General features: G+C 33.5%; 1 protein-coding gene across 2 annotated transcripts in view; it reads left to right on the plus strand.

Annotated features, from left to right (window-relative positions):
* The window catches only part of LOC108691836 (ras-related and estrogen-regulated growth inhibitor-like), a 41,718-nt gene that overhangs the window by 19,604 nt on the left and 6,458 nt on the right, over positions 1-15,656 (plus strand). For both annotated transcript variants that reach the window (XM_018199768.1, XM_018199769.1), the window contains exon 4: positions 7,239-7,420. In XM_018199768.1, the coding sequence (XP_018055257.1) occupies positions 7,239-7,420 (182 nt within the window). The remainder of the gene's footprint in view (positions 1-7,238; positions 7,421-15,656) is intronic.

Consider the following 15,656-nt stretch of genomic DNA (forward strand, 5'->3'; position numbering starts at 1 on the left):
AATAATCTCTATTGTAGTTATTTAATCTCATTTTAAGAAAAATTAGGACATTATGAAAGATAATTTTTTTCAAAATTAACTTTTTTTCTAACTTAAATTAATTCAATATTGACTTAACTTACGTTAAGTTTTTAATTTTTTATTCCTTCAACTTTTGACTTAATTTTATTAATTTTGTAAAGCTATTAATTTTAACTTTATTCAGTTAAAGAAAAAACATTAACTTATTACCTAACCCTGATGTTTAAAAACATAGTAACATGATCAGAAATTTTGAAATTTCCAAAGAAGATTTAAAGATTTAAAGCTTAACAAATCCGAAGTTGCAAAATCTCAAACGAACAAAACTTCAAATTCAGACTTACTTTAGATTGAAATATATTTCACTAGATAAACACTGAAAATATTTCACTTTAAAAAAATTTGTATATGGAAAGAAGTATAAACTAAAGTATTAAAAATTTAACTAGATATATAGAGCTGAAAATAATTTTATTGGAGATCATCAGAATAATTAATTATAATATATGTAAAATGCATAAGCTCGTTACAAAAAATGTCAACATTTTTTGAAGCATTGCTCATCATACTTAAGTGTTTTCTGTAATTATTTTGATAATCCATCAGAATTATTTTCAGATTTGTATCTAAACTTTAGATAGTACTAGCAAAACTATTCCTTCTGTATAGACGAATGATGTATGTCAATAAACTAATGACAATCGTTTCAATTTCTATCGATAAATATTAATGTTTTGGTATCGTAACATTATCATATTTATCACGTAAATCTACTTGATAAACTATATGTGCCGCCAGCATGTAAGGCGGTAAATTTATTTACTGAATTCTTATTACCTTCTATGGTATCTGGTAGACCTTTACTGGCACGGTCGCCAAGATAAATGACGTGAATGCACTCTTAGATTCTATTTACATCTGAGAAGGACAATTTCTGACACACGACGAAATGATTTATCTTGACTTTAATCTACTCGAATTAAATCTCGAATCAACAACGAGTAGGATCTCTTCACGTAAATATGAATTTGAAAAGTGCATAACCTTGAATCTAAAAAATACGATTAAAAAAGAATATAACGTTCATTGTTTCAAGACATTGTCTCCAAAGAGAACAAATTTCTAACTGCTAAATTATGTACTAAGTTCTAAAAATCCGATATATTAACATTTGGCGAACTAAGTTCCCTCTGTATTGTGAATACATAGAATTTGAAGAATTCAGGTTGTTGAACGATATCCCAGGGATAGGATCTAAAGCAACCGAGTTGCAGGTAATAATTGCTTTACTTTTCTGCATACCGGCGAACGAGCCGATTGCTCTCTGCTTAGCTCGACTCGGGTTTCATAGAATTTTCACTTGGCTTCCGAGAGAGGAAGAGAGAGAGAAAGTGAGAGAGACCCTTGCATTGCAATATCGATCACGAGGATCGCAGTAGGTGTTCTACAACGCAGGTATAATAATAACCTGGCTTAACAAGGGCACGGGAGTTCAGGTAGGTGCTCTTCAGCGGAATCGGCCACGTAGGTAGGAAGTCGAGCAACAAATGGGTAGGTGGCTGCTGACTGGCTTTCGACTGGCTCTCGACCTCGTCGACCACTACGATTAATACTTCTATCGTGTATTGTTCCTCGTCACGTAAATCTTCGGCTCCATCCGAGATAAGCCACCACGGAAACCATTTATAAAACCGATTTATATCATTACCAACGGCTTCGCGATTGCTCTGCAAATATTCTCGCGTCAGCTGATCGTCTTACCGTTTCCTCTTCTCATAACTGCCTGGATAATGGTACAGCTAGCCACTGACTGAAACGATAGAAATGGTTAGAGCTGTCTTTGCGATTCAGTTGTCAAGATTTATGGTGTCAGAGTAAATATATATCATTACGCGATAATGAATTCCGAACAATTGATCGCTCTATACACTTATATAAACTCTTGATAGCAATTACATTAATAATCACGCAGCTTATTATTATCTTTGCTTTTTATAAAACATTGAGAATAGATGAAAAAAAAAACATACGCGACAGTTCCGTTTTATCTTTCCCAGCTAAAAAATTTAAGAAGGCTTAAAGTACTAATTCTGAAAAAGTACCGAAATATATCCTACACTTCTCATATTCTTCTTTGTCTCACCTGACCGATTAATTCCATTTCGATCTGTCGATAGAGAAGGGAAAGTTGATTAACAACGGTTGTGTCTGCCAACTGACGTTAGTCTGACTGTGCAATCGGTCGTATGTTGTATTTTTATAATCTACATATGATTATTCAGTTTATAATTTCGATATATAGGTCAATGTCTTGGACCGCAATAAAGTATCAATCGTACTTCATCTCGTCCCAATCGCGCGGACGTTCTACTTTTGGTAGATTAATTTTTTTCCTCCCACCATCCCCTCTCTCTCTCTCTCTCTCTCTCTCTCTCTCTCTCTCTCTCGCTTCTTTCTCTTCCGCCCTCTCTCACTTATCTCGTTTTGTTTTGTTGTCATTTTCGCGCGTCTCATTTCTTATAATATCTACATATGGTTTTGCGGGTCAATGCTGCGCGCGCGCGCGCATGCCGCAATAAAGTATCAATCATACCGCCTGATCTCTTGGACCCTCTCTGCTCCGGGATGCTGCGCACCGCGTGGCGCCCAAGTATGTTCCGCCTCGCGAATATGAAGAGTGCCAGCAGCCTGGTGACACACTTCCCCAATTCTCGCATTGTTCTTCATCCGCGTGTACGTACGAAATAAATCTTCATGCAACGGGTAGAGCAGGAATGAACGAGGGAGGAAGAAAAGGGGGCTGACTGGTTCCCCTGGCCTCGTGACCGGCTGGTAATTGCAATTGCTTTTCGTGGGAGGGCCGGTAGATAATTGATAATTAAGCGCGCGCCCTTTTTGCCCCCCGGCAAAGAAGCTGAGCATTCGGGACGAGGAGGAAGAGTAACGGTAGGGAACGAAAGACCAAATGTAACGATGCCATTTGGGACCGGATGTGATTGGCTGGCATCCTTGCTTTCTCATTACCGTACGTTATATTCTTCATTCGTTGCAATTTAATTCTTTATATATCAAATTATATCAGAGAAATGAATGTGTACATTTATTTCATTGTTCATCTAAGTTTAACCTAGTTTAGATGACTTCTTTAAAAGTAAACAGAAAAAGTTGGAAAAGTTTACTTAAATGGATCGTATGACATTTTTAATTAATGCAAATAAATATTAATTTTTATTGTTACGAATCGAATTCTTTTCTAGAATATATTATACGTCTCTAATTTAATATGTATTTTCATTCTCCGCGTTACATCAATTCGCGTCGCTGTCGGAAATTTCTAAAAATGTTTCTACAAGTCATTACAGCCGCGGTATGCAGACGCACGGCAATTGGTCTCTGTCTGAAATGATGACGAAAATTCAAATCGACATTGAAATTTCATTTTAGCAGGCTTATCTTAATTTTTCGACACATGTGCGCAAATAAGCGTGGACGTCAATACGCGCTCGAATGTCTCAGAACGGTTAGAATTGACGTCGGAAGGTCGAATAACTTTTCTTATTTTTCCAAGAATAACGGTTAACGGTTAATGTGGAGAAAAAAAGGAGATAAAATGCGGGTCACTTTACAGAGTGTTTTTTATGACTGTTTTTTTACAAAGAATGCACTACATGTTCGCGAGATTAATCTATGTTAACTTAAATGACAAGATTAATAATATTATTAGCTGTACATGCGCATAACCAGCAGACCGTAGTAGCGCTGCAATTAATAAATAACAACGATTTTTTGTTTTTTGCTCGTTTGTTTGCAGGCAATACATTCGTGGATTCGATCTTTCCCATGTACACTGATCGTAACGTGCGAATCTAAGTGTTACAACGATATTTCAGTTTATTGCCTTGACTTTACTCTCCTCCATTCGGACCGACTGTCACTCGTTATATCAACTATAAATTGCTGGTAGTAGTATCTTTCTCTCTCTCTCTCTCTCTCTCTCTCTCTCTCTCTCTCTTTCTTCTTATCTAAGGGTGAATCTCGGTAGGAACTCTACCATTGTAAAACTACGAGTAATAACATTGTAACTCATTGTCAGTGGTAAGGTAATAATGCGGTGTCCCGCGGCGTCGTCGTCTGGTTGGTTGATGTCGCTTTCGTGGAAACGTGCATTGTCGCACGAAGAAAAGATACGTTCTAGGATACGCTGGTCTACGTTCGTAGTTCCGCTTCCCAGACTGGTATTTATTATAGGAAAGTGGAGAGAGATTAAAGAATCTTTTTTGCAAACAATGTAAATAAAAATACTAGAACTTGAATTAAATAAGACCCAAAATACATTGTTGACTATTACGGATTGCATTAATTTGTACAAAAATTATTACAAGAATGCACAATAAAATATATGTAACAATATATAAAATTTATGTATAATAATAAATAAAGTTCCGACCGAAACTTTTGCGAAACTGAACCGAAACCACTCGGCTACGTATTAATTTCAATCGAAACTGAAATTAAAAAGTAGGAATCCTACAAAGGCCATATGTATAAACATGCTCATAATCTTCATAAATATTATTTATTGAAACAATAGTTAAATTTCGGCCGAAATCGAAAACCGAAATTTCGGTTGTCAATTTTGGCCAAAGAATATAAGTATTACTTCTTCATAAACATCATTATTTAATTATTAAAACAATAATTATACATATTAAAATTAATATTTATGAAGATGAACTATATGGTTTTAGTCAAAACTGACACGTAATGAGTGATTTTATTAATTTCGGTAAAAGTTTTGGTCGGATTCTAATAATAAGAAAAAATTATACATAACATATCTGATTTCAATACTTATAACTCTTTTTTGAAAATATTAAAAATATCGCTTTGCGATTCCATATTGCATATATGTCAAACACAACAATATTCCACATGTTATAGATAATTTTTATACCATATGCGTGAATATATTATAACACTGGAATTTAAGGTTTCAGATACCTACCTGCGTATTCATTGATCTCACGGAAAGCCGTTTATGCGGAATTTGTGGTCTTCTAATCGGGAAGCATTATTAATTGACAATACCTGCTCTGTACATAAAAGCAGGCGAATAGCTGGGGAATCGTTATCTGCGCCACAAACACGAAGAAACATAACTTCGTCGTCGGGATCATTGCTTATCCGGCGGGATCGCGTAGGTGTTAAAGCGCGCGGTTCTCGCCCACTTGAATCGATTCCGAATGGACAGCACGCTCGTTTCGTCTTATCGTTCTGTTAACTGTCGCGTCGTTAAGGAGACCGCCCGTCGAAAATTACAATCTACCTGTACATTTTTCTATCGACATTTCCTACAGTGCTCAAAAAATTCCAGAACGGTAGGAAATGTTGGCAGAATCGTACGAAACTTTTAGTTTTGGGAGATTATTATAATATTTAAGATTATTAATTATATTCACTTAATTTATTAAAATTGCGTCTTCTTCAAAACTTTAAAAAGTACACAAAAAATTGTGCTTATAAATATATTTAGGTTATTGAATTTGTTTTATTAAGAAAAATATAATTCTATTCATATATTTTTTTGTGAATTAATTAATATTACAACATATATGATATATTTATATATATGTAAGATTTAAAATGAGAATATTTACATGTATCTTTAATTCAATTTATGTAAACTGAATATCTCGCTTACATGTTTTAACTTAATTTTATTTAAAACTGTTTTTCTCTAATTTCGTCAGCTAAAATTAAATTAAATATAAAGATGTATTTACAAGTGAAATTATAAATGCAAATTGGATTGTCACGTATGCACTTGCTTATTTATCACGTTTAACCGTAAGGAGACACGAAGTCAGTGAATAATTGCGGCTGATTTTCACGAAATTACGCGACGCGATGCAAAGTGCATTAAAGCGTTGCTTAATCAAGAGGCGTTCTGCATTATTTCATAACTGGACGAATCACTTCGATGGCGAGTTGCACAACTCACCGCTGCGTCGATGCATTTCACGCGACACGCGCGAACGCAATTCCGGCATCGCGTTCAATTGCCTCGAATACAATCGATCAATAAATATTTATGAGCGACTCGAGCATGTCTCGCGACGTGACAGATGCACGCCTGCCGATATTTTATGTCGATGACGTCTGTTAGGGACTGCAGGCGGGATGATATGTTCGACATAGTAAAAGATTCAATTTATTTAATCTTTTAAAGTACGAAGTGCTGAAATAACAAGAAATTCAAAAAGATTTAAACAAAGTACTTTTGTTATATGCGCAACTTTCTTATTCAAATTTCTATGAGATTTAATAATGTATACTTTGAACTATATCTCTATAATCTTCAAAATTTACAGAGTTTTTAAAAAATTTTAAATTTTCTATAATTTTAAGATTCTATAATCTTAAGATATAAAAATTTCGTAATTTTAATACTTGTAACGATTCTCTCAAAGATTCCTATACATCATGACTCATATTTATGACTAAATTCGAGCCGAATTTTTGTTTGGATAATATAATTTTTTATGGTACAAAATCAGCTTTAAAGCTTTTTTTTTTTTAATATTAACGATTCTCTTAAGACGTTATATTGTATAGAAGGGATGTACTTGCCGTTACCGGAATTCTTGCGGCGCTTATTTACGAGCACGTTACACGCAATGTTAATTCGACAGATTTGCTCATAAATAACACCCGTGTATACCCACACGGACCAGGTATATATTTATCTCACTCTATAAAATTCATTCCCGCCGGATGTACCGCAGTTTAGGTGATGGCTGAAATTTATGAACGCAGGTTGTGGAATCAACGCGCAGCAAATTTTGAACGCCTTCGTCCGGCACATATTTTTTGCAGTCATTAAAGACAATTTTGTGCGCGTGCGTAAATAAATTCAAAAGGCTAGTTATTTCAAAAAGGCTAGTTAGTCGTGCATATATTCCGAGATGTAAAAGTTTCGAAAATTCCCAAGAATTTATTTAAATTTCTTATCTTTCAACCATATCCCACAAATGCGTGACTTTTTCTTTAGAGCACGGAAGGATTTAGAAAACTGATTTCTATTTGCCGAGCGTCTAAAGAAATAAAGTGTCTTACATTCAAACACGCTGGGATACGAGTAGAGATACTTCAAATTAAATCCAATTCTCGGTTCTTGAATGTCATAGCAATCAGTCGTTTTCCATCGATTGTTTCAGGAGAATGGCTGTCTGTACTCACATATACGGTGGGGCGAGGCCTTCGTCGTGGTCTACAGCGTGACATGTAAACGGAGCTTTCAGGAAGCTCGTGGACTTCTCAAACAACTCGCAGATCTACGCCTGCCATCCTATTTCACCGCCCTCCTACTCGGCAACAAGAGAGATTTGGATCATGCTCGGTAAGCGTAAATCACACATTGTTAGAAATATGATTAACGGTTCCATGTAATACGGGCGGGCGTGTATCTCCGAACATCTGATGACGATCTCTTGACTGATATACGACCAAATAAACCTCATATATACGCATCATAAAAACGGTATTTCATCATAAAATCAGTAGCAAGACGTAATTTTTCGCCACTTCATCGACGTGAGAGAAGCCCTTTCGGTGTGTCTCGAAGCTCGTTTATCGCGTTTATTATATATAATTATAATTAATAATCGTTCTTTCTGAGGTATAATTTATTATCTCCTGGACTTGCAGAATTCGATATTATGTTACCGTAGTTACATTTCAATCTGCTGTTGAATAATTGTTAATAGTCTACATGATACTTGAACGCAGCTGAATATATTTTTCGTACGTAAATAAAAGTAAAAGAAAAACGATATTTGAGTATTTGTAAGTAATGTTGTGTTTATACGTGGCCCATTTTTATTTATGGCTTCGCAAGTCTGACACACTTTGTCGATTGTCATCTTAAGGTGTTCTCACACAGTCAATATTTTTGACAATAATTTTTTAATTAAGTAGATTGAAAGTACATAACTTTTAAAATTTTAATATCGGATTTAATGAAAGAAAGATCGGACATTAGAAGACAATATTTCCTCGTATGAAATGTTTTCTCCCAAGGAGAAATATCTAAAATTATACTTTTGGTTTGAATTTGTTATGAAAATCAAGATCGATTTCGCATATTTAATATATATTATGTCTGCGCAAAGAAAAAAATTTAAATCTTAATAAATATTTCTTTTAATAATACTAACTAAACATTTACTTACAGTAAGTAAATATATACTTAAATGATGATTAAGTTAAACTAATGGTTTTTGTATCATTGTGCCAAAAATAAATATATGTCTTTTTACATTTATTAAATATTTATTGTAAAATTTAATATACTTTTCTTCAGTACACGACACTAAATCCTATTCTCTTCGTGCGGAAAAAAGAAACGGTTTTGCTAAATATCTAAAAATTTAGTTAGATACAGATTTGATAATAATTTTATTAGATCATTAAAATAATTGTAGGGAACTCAAGCCTGATGAGAGCAATACTATAAAAAGTTTTGACAAGCAACAATCTTGAACGCTCTATATAATTATGATGACCCAACAAAATTATTATTTGTATCTTGCTAAATTTTTAGAAATTTTAGCAAAACCGTTCTTTTCGTGCAGAATTGAGATTTATCAGACTGCAGAGCTCATTCGATTGCCCGATACGAATCGTATGAGGGCCGCTTAAGTGGCTCGCTCGCAAGAATTACAATATCATTTCGCGTCGCGCGATCGGAGATCGTGCGACACGGCTTCATGTATCGCCCTCGGCAGATCGTCGATTATTCGATCGTTTCTCCTTTTCTTTTAGCATCGCATTTTATCCCAGCTGATCGCACACGTGCGCGTGGTAAATACGTGTGCTCGGCCTCTGTTAATCCTGTAGTTCACTTTTCACTTGCGAGTAACAGGATCCCGGCTGTTTCCTAGATGGGATGAGATTTCGCGTGTGCCACGCGATTCATATTTTTTCAAGCAATTCTTTATCAGGTTGTTTCAGCATGATTTTGTTGTTTTTCCTACACTCGTTCGTAGTAAACAATGTTCACGTTGCTTACTACGAATTGCTTCTGTGTCTTATCAAGAGGAAAATGAGATATTTTGCTCCTTCATGTTTCAAAGTTTCCTTAGGTTGTAAATAAATGCAATATATTAAGAATTATTTGAAAAAAATTATAGATTGTTCTAAATTGCATTTAAAAGTAATACAAAAAAATTAGAGACAGTTGACCAAAAGTTGGATCAAAAGTTGTTTCAATAAAAAATAATATTTTTTAATAAATAATACTAAAAGACTCTGTAAGTATAAAACAATGTAGTCAAAAGAAGGGCAAAGAATCAGTAGCAAAGAACTTTAATTTAATTAAATTCATAAAATTCATATAACAATTACAATTGATAAAAAACAAACATTTTGACTCTGCCCGAGTTATTTTCAATGTTGCCGTAATATTTATCGTTATAAAACAAAAATATACATGGTATTAAAAAACTCATTATAATTTTAAATCCTGTATTCTTCATTTCGTGTAATATACTGCGAGTCATTTATATCGGAAATTAAAGTAGTCAAAAAACAATATTCTAGAAAAATGACCGTGAACAAAAAATTAATACTTAATATAATACATACAAATTAGTAATAATAATGTACCTTGTCAGTAATATCGGTAAATGTGTTGAGAATCCATTAATAAAAAGAGAGAAAAAACACAGATAGATGGTAATTCATATCGTGGTATAATACATTGATTTTTTTAATTTGAAACAAATTTGCAAGAGTAACGAACAGTCCGACTTCTACGACGTGATAACGCAATGTCGAGAAGAAAAATATTTATCGAGAACAGAAAAACGGCAAAATAGGGGGAAAAAAAGAAAGAAGATATTAGGAGGATTTTTTAAATTTGTACTCTACTAGAAATATATGAAAATGTATTATAAAATAATGATAAAAATCTCAATTTTTTTATATAAGTACTTTACTGACTTCAAAAATATTTATGTATAGTTACATTGAGATGCAAACATTAATTATTCAATAAATAAATAAAATATTTATTTGTTATAAACTAATTGGTGAATCTCAATGAAATTTTGCAATAAGTCATTTTTAGTACTTAAAATATTTGTATAAAAAAATTTAGATTTTTATTATTTTTAACATTTTTGTTTATAACAATAAAATTAATCAAATAAAAAATAATCTAATCTATAACAATGCGTTATTCAATAAAAATAGAATATTATAAACACAACTTTCACATGTATGCAGTTTGTTTAAAATGTAAATATTAATATGTTTTATGCCCTTTTAATCTCCTTAATAGAATAGACTTATATATTTAAATTATACAAGATCTTTGAACGTTCGAGAACTGAATATCTAAATCTTCTAAACTGTATAATTCAATATTGTTAATTCTTATGACTTCTCTCGGATGTATATTTTACGTCCATTCACGAACTACCGGAATTACTGGAAACTTTTTATACGACGTTCTTGTTTAAGATGTTTTTTTGCTGCGCGTGCGTGAGTTTTTTTTTTTTTTACCGATTACAGTGCGCGTTTTCGCAAAAACCAGTTCAACGAACCGAACGTTCGATCGGCCATACGATGACGGAGTAAGTTAATCGGCCGACACGTCAACTCCGGCGAGCGATTCATCCAAGTCGGTCAAGCGACTTGGACAGGTAAACAGATCTGGCGTGGCGAAATATCGCGTGAACAGTTTCTAGACGCGCGACGAACGACACAATCACTACCGGGTACCTCTCGAATCGGCGGCATCCGATACTGACACTGCGGTCTATGCTTAGATGCCACGTGTCATGTTTCACGCATTGCCATCGAGAATTCAGCGGTTCGACAAGTATGCTAATAAATGAATGTCATATCAAATAATTTGCCGATCATAATGGTTGAGCAAAAGTAATAATTTGAGCAAATGTAAAGATAATTAAATTACATAAATTTCCTTGATTTTATATCATGTTCTTAGAAAAATTTATTTATGATCTTAAAATTAATGAAATTGGCAATTTAAATCTCCGGAGATATTTAAGAACTTAAGAATTAAAAAATTTGTATTATAAAGTTTATGAGATTAATTTTTTTTTAAATTTATATAAGGAATATTAATCTTTTAACGATAATCTAATTTAGCAAATTGCAATCCTGTAATTAGTGATAATTGTCAATGTGATCGGCTTCTATAAAACGATGTAATTTCTTCGATATGTATGAGTTTTTATATAGTTATATTCGAATGAAGAATTGTGAAAAGATGTAGCTTGTTCAGTAAAAGATGTGCGATACATACAAGTGTGGCTTGCGATTTCTTGAGCATTAGTATATCTTGTCGCATTTTATGGAACCAATGGCTTCAAAGTGCATCATCGATATTGCATGATTTGGGTGAGAGAAAGCTAGGAAATACAAGTACACGTCGTTTTTGCTTGTAACTTGTATAATAAAGAGTGGCGGCTCATTAGCCTTGCTAAATCGGTTTCTCGCTGCAGATAAATTAACAGGACAGTGATGACCGTGCGAATAAATATTTGAATTTCTTTCACAGACACACTTTGTGAACTTATCATTATATGTCGTGGATTCACGAATCGATGGTTTTCTTTCAAACACGCGAAGCAAAAAAAAAGAAAATATTTTCTCTTAAGTTCGAGTTCTCTTAATTTAGTTGATTGTAAATGAAATTAAATTTTACTCGAGGAATAAAATTTCTTTTAATAATAAAATATATGAATAAAAGAAATATTTACGATTGTATTTAATTATATTAATATAGAATTTTATAAAATTGTTCAAGTATTAGTCAATGTAAAATTTTATTTAAGATTAAAACATTGTTAAAACTTAACCAACAAGGAAGAGGAATAATTAAGAAGAGGATAACAACTGTAAAATAGGGAATCAGAAAGAGATTCTGTGTCATTTTGCCTGTTCAATCCATGCTCCTGTTTCTTAATATATACCATCTCCGAGATCAGTCTTTTGTTGCAAGTTATAAGATGGTTCTATCTAATATTTTTATGTCATCCCATTTAAAGTCATGTTCGTAAGTCTTTTTTGAGAAAAGACATTTCTTTACGGTTGGAATATGACCGGAGATAATTTTTTATTTTGGCCTTTTTTTGCTAACGAATTGTCTTCATTATCACGTCGCTCGTATCCCGAAGATCGCAGATTGATCGTTGTAGCTGCGAAAGAAACACAGGTGAACAGAACTTGGTATCCCTTCTTCATCGGTCAGTGAGGAATTTCCCGCGCGATTCCCGCAGGAATGCGGATCATCGTTAACGAAGACACGCTCCTTTTCTCGTCTTATGAGCCACCTTCTCTTCACGTTACCTTTATGGGACTTTGCATACCGGGAGAAATCTCACCAATGATCTAGTAACGACGGCGGCGCCGCAATTACATGCGCTTGATGCTACCATACAGGATGTCTTGAAAAAATATATCCGTACCGGGACTTCATTCACGAAGGAATTTACGAAGCCGCTTAGCTTTATCTTCTTTAAAATAAAAGTTGATCCAAGATACGTAATTATATCGATTAAAAATATATGTATATACAGTTAAAATTTTAGAAAATCTATTCAACACAATAAGAACAATTTTGTTGAAATATCTCTCTAACAATTTAATTAGATACAAATCTGAATTTTGTTTGGACCATCAAATTATACTAGGATGCTCAAAAAGTTGTTAAAATATTAAAATTTTTTACATCATTGTTGTGAATGCTTAAGTGGTCTACATAATTGTTATGATATATAATTCAATAAAATTATTTTCAAATCTGTACCTATATATAACGATAAAAATTAGACATTCCAGCAAAATCGTTCTTTCCACGAACAATTTATCGATTTATGATACAAGTATTTAAAATTAGAACAATTTTATGAATCTTATTTTAAAAGTGACATCTTCGATATTCTAAAATACTAAATATTATGTAGATGAAAAAGGGATGAAAAAAATAGATTAAAATATTAATTACAATATATAATAAGATTTGAGGAACTTTCAACATTTCAACCTTTTAACCTCGGAGTCATCTTTAACAATGAAGATGACGAAGCAGAGGTCGAGCGAGTTTTACTACAAGACTTACGCGAATATAATCGAGATAAATAAAGTGTCGTGCATTCGCTGGGAATTTCGTGAAGAGTTAACAAAGGGAAAGACGGTAGAGTCTCGATAGCCACGGGCAAATACCAAAAATGTCATACAAATAAAATGTCACAGACGATGTTGCAAGCGAGCGATTGGCCGTCGATTTGCGATGCGATTGCGGCACTAGCGGGAAAAGAGCAATAAGATTTACGTAACTGGCATTTTGATGGCATGTAAGAGATACACGCTCTTCGTAACTGTCACGATTATCGTCGAGAAATTTAATTAAACCGGAATTATTCGAAAGATCCATCGATCCCCGGATCATAAATTACAGCGTGCTTCTTCTTGCGTGTCGCATGCAGGGAAACTGATCAAGTTTAAATTAATCTTATCGGGTGTGACGCTACTTTACATGTGAGACCACGAAATAAAATAAAGCGCTTTAAGAGACGTATATGTTATTTATTACAAAATCTTAAGTTTTTCGAAGCACAGACTTTTATGAGAGTTTAAAATAATAATGATTTAATTTTATGAAGAATAAATAATTTATTGTAAGATAGTGAAACTTCATAATCGTAAAGTGTTCCCAGAATCTTGAAAAGCTTAAAGTTTTAAGTTATCAAAATTACAATAATTTATGAAGTATAAACTGTTTAATTTTTTTTTTTAATGAAAAACTTGTTGAAGAAGAATAAGCAATTTTAAGGACTCATGTTAAAATTAAATTTCCAAACTTTTAAACGGAGAAGATGCGTGAAAATCGAACTCGGGGAAGATCCGATACGTACGTGAGGCGAGGGAACCACGGCGTCGCGTCGTAGCTTCTAACCGGTAGCTACGTTCGTCGTCTTAATGGAGTTCATAAAGATTAGAGTGAAGTTTGCTGCAGGGCTGGTGAGCCATTCTCCATTCTGAGAACGAGTTTTCGCCGCTTTAAACGCATCCGGAGAGCCTGTCGCGTCGTTCAGTTGCGAATATTACGCATCGATAACGCTTATCTCGAAATATCGCGACCGACAATTCGCAGCGAGGTGCGACAGACTAGTTCAGGAAGTGCCACTTCCGTTTTGATTAAACTTCAGTTTCTCAAACTCTGATTTCTCTATCTTTTTAATATTTTGATTTTTTAATTCTTTGAAAAATACTTTTGTATTTTCAGGTATTTTCAGATTAAAATTTTCCTTTTCCTAAGCTTGTTGTTAGAAATCTCCAATTTAATTTGAAGATTTCTATTACTAAAATCTTTCAAAACTTTTTGATTTGCATTGAAAGAAAGGATTTTGTTAATTTAGCAAGCCACCAGTACCTTTAACCGATGATCGATAAATATGTGACAACAAATTTTGTTGTTTGCTGCTAGTCTGCTATACCAACTAATTATTAGTAACAGAAGCAAACTATATAGAATCTAACCTATCTTTTGAATAGACTTTAGGCTTGTTTACATAGAATTCATAGATGATCCTGGAGTCTAAGTCGACCAAGCACAGTCAAAATGCAGGAAGAATACTTAATTAGAATTGATCAATTTCTTACGATTTGATTTTGCAATCGTTTACGACTTTTATATATATATATATATATATATATATATGAGCCTCTTATTTGTTAGCGATACTAGCTACTTAATTATTTGTTGACGAATTAATTTGCAATCGTAACAAATCGATCAGTTTTTTAACAAATATGACATTTGCTTTCCTTTGATTTGTTCCTACAACAAAATCATTTCTCTCAGTGCAACTGTACTTGAAATACAGCTTTTTTTCTTCTTCACAGATCTTTGCCTTTCATATCTGTACCATTTTTATGGTATATTATCCGATTAAGTGTATTGACGTGTTTCTTGTCTCAGAATACTCATCGTAAATATTTCGTCTGTCTACTGCGAATTGAGAAAGAGCGCGGAAACGAGAGAAACCAACACTCGTTGCTCGTAAACAACGATATAGGGGGATTGTCTCGTGTACTTATATAAAATATAAAAGGGAACAGGGAGATATTAACGGCCACGAGCGTGGCACGTCGAGCTTGTGCACGATCATGTCTAATCGCTCGGCCTCCCACGTGCCCTTTCCTTGACGCGCGCCCTGTGTTCTTACGAATTTAATTGTCTTCATAAATATCGGAGTTCCTCTACCCCCCACACGCAGAGCTGTGCTCTCTGTGCTGAAAATATAGGAATATACCTCCCTTCTTCCATTCTCCTGCATCCGCTCTGGATAAGCATCTTAAAAACCTGGATCTTTTGGTCTGCACTTTTTTTTTGTGTGTTAATTAAAATGCATAAAGCATTTCTGCGGCCATTGATCGTCGAATTATTTGAAAGTCAATTTGAAAAGCCATTAATGTAATACTTAGATTAATCTAATATTTTAAAACTTTTTTAAGTAATAATAATATGTTAAAATGTTTTATAAAGTCCTTGTATATATATATATATATATATATATATCTTTAAACATATAAAATTA

The sequence above is a fragment of the Atta colombica genome, unplaced genomic scaffold (assembly GCF_001594045.1).
Source record: "Atta colombica isolate Treedump-2 unplaced genomic scaffold, Acol1.0 scaffold52, whole genome shotgun sequence".
NCBI lineage: Eukaryota > Metazoa > Arthropoda > Insecta > Hymenoptera > Formicidae > Atta > Atta colombica.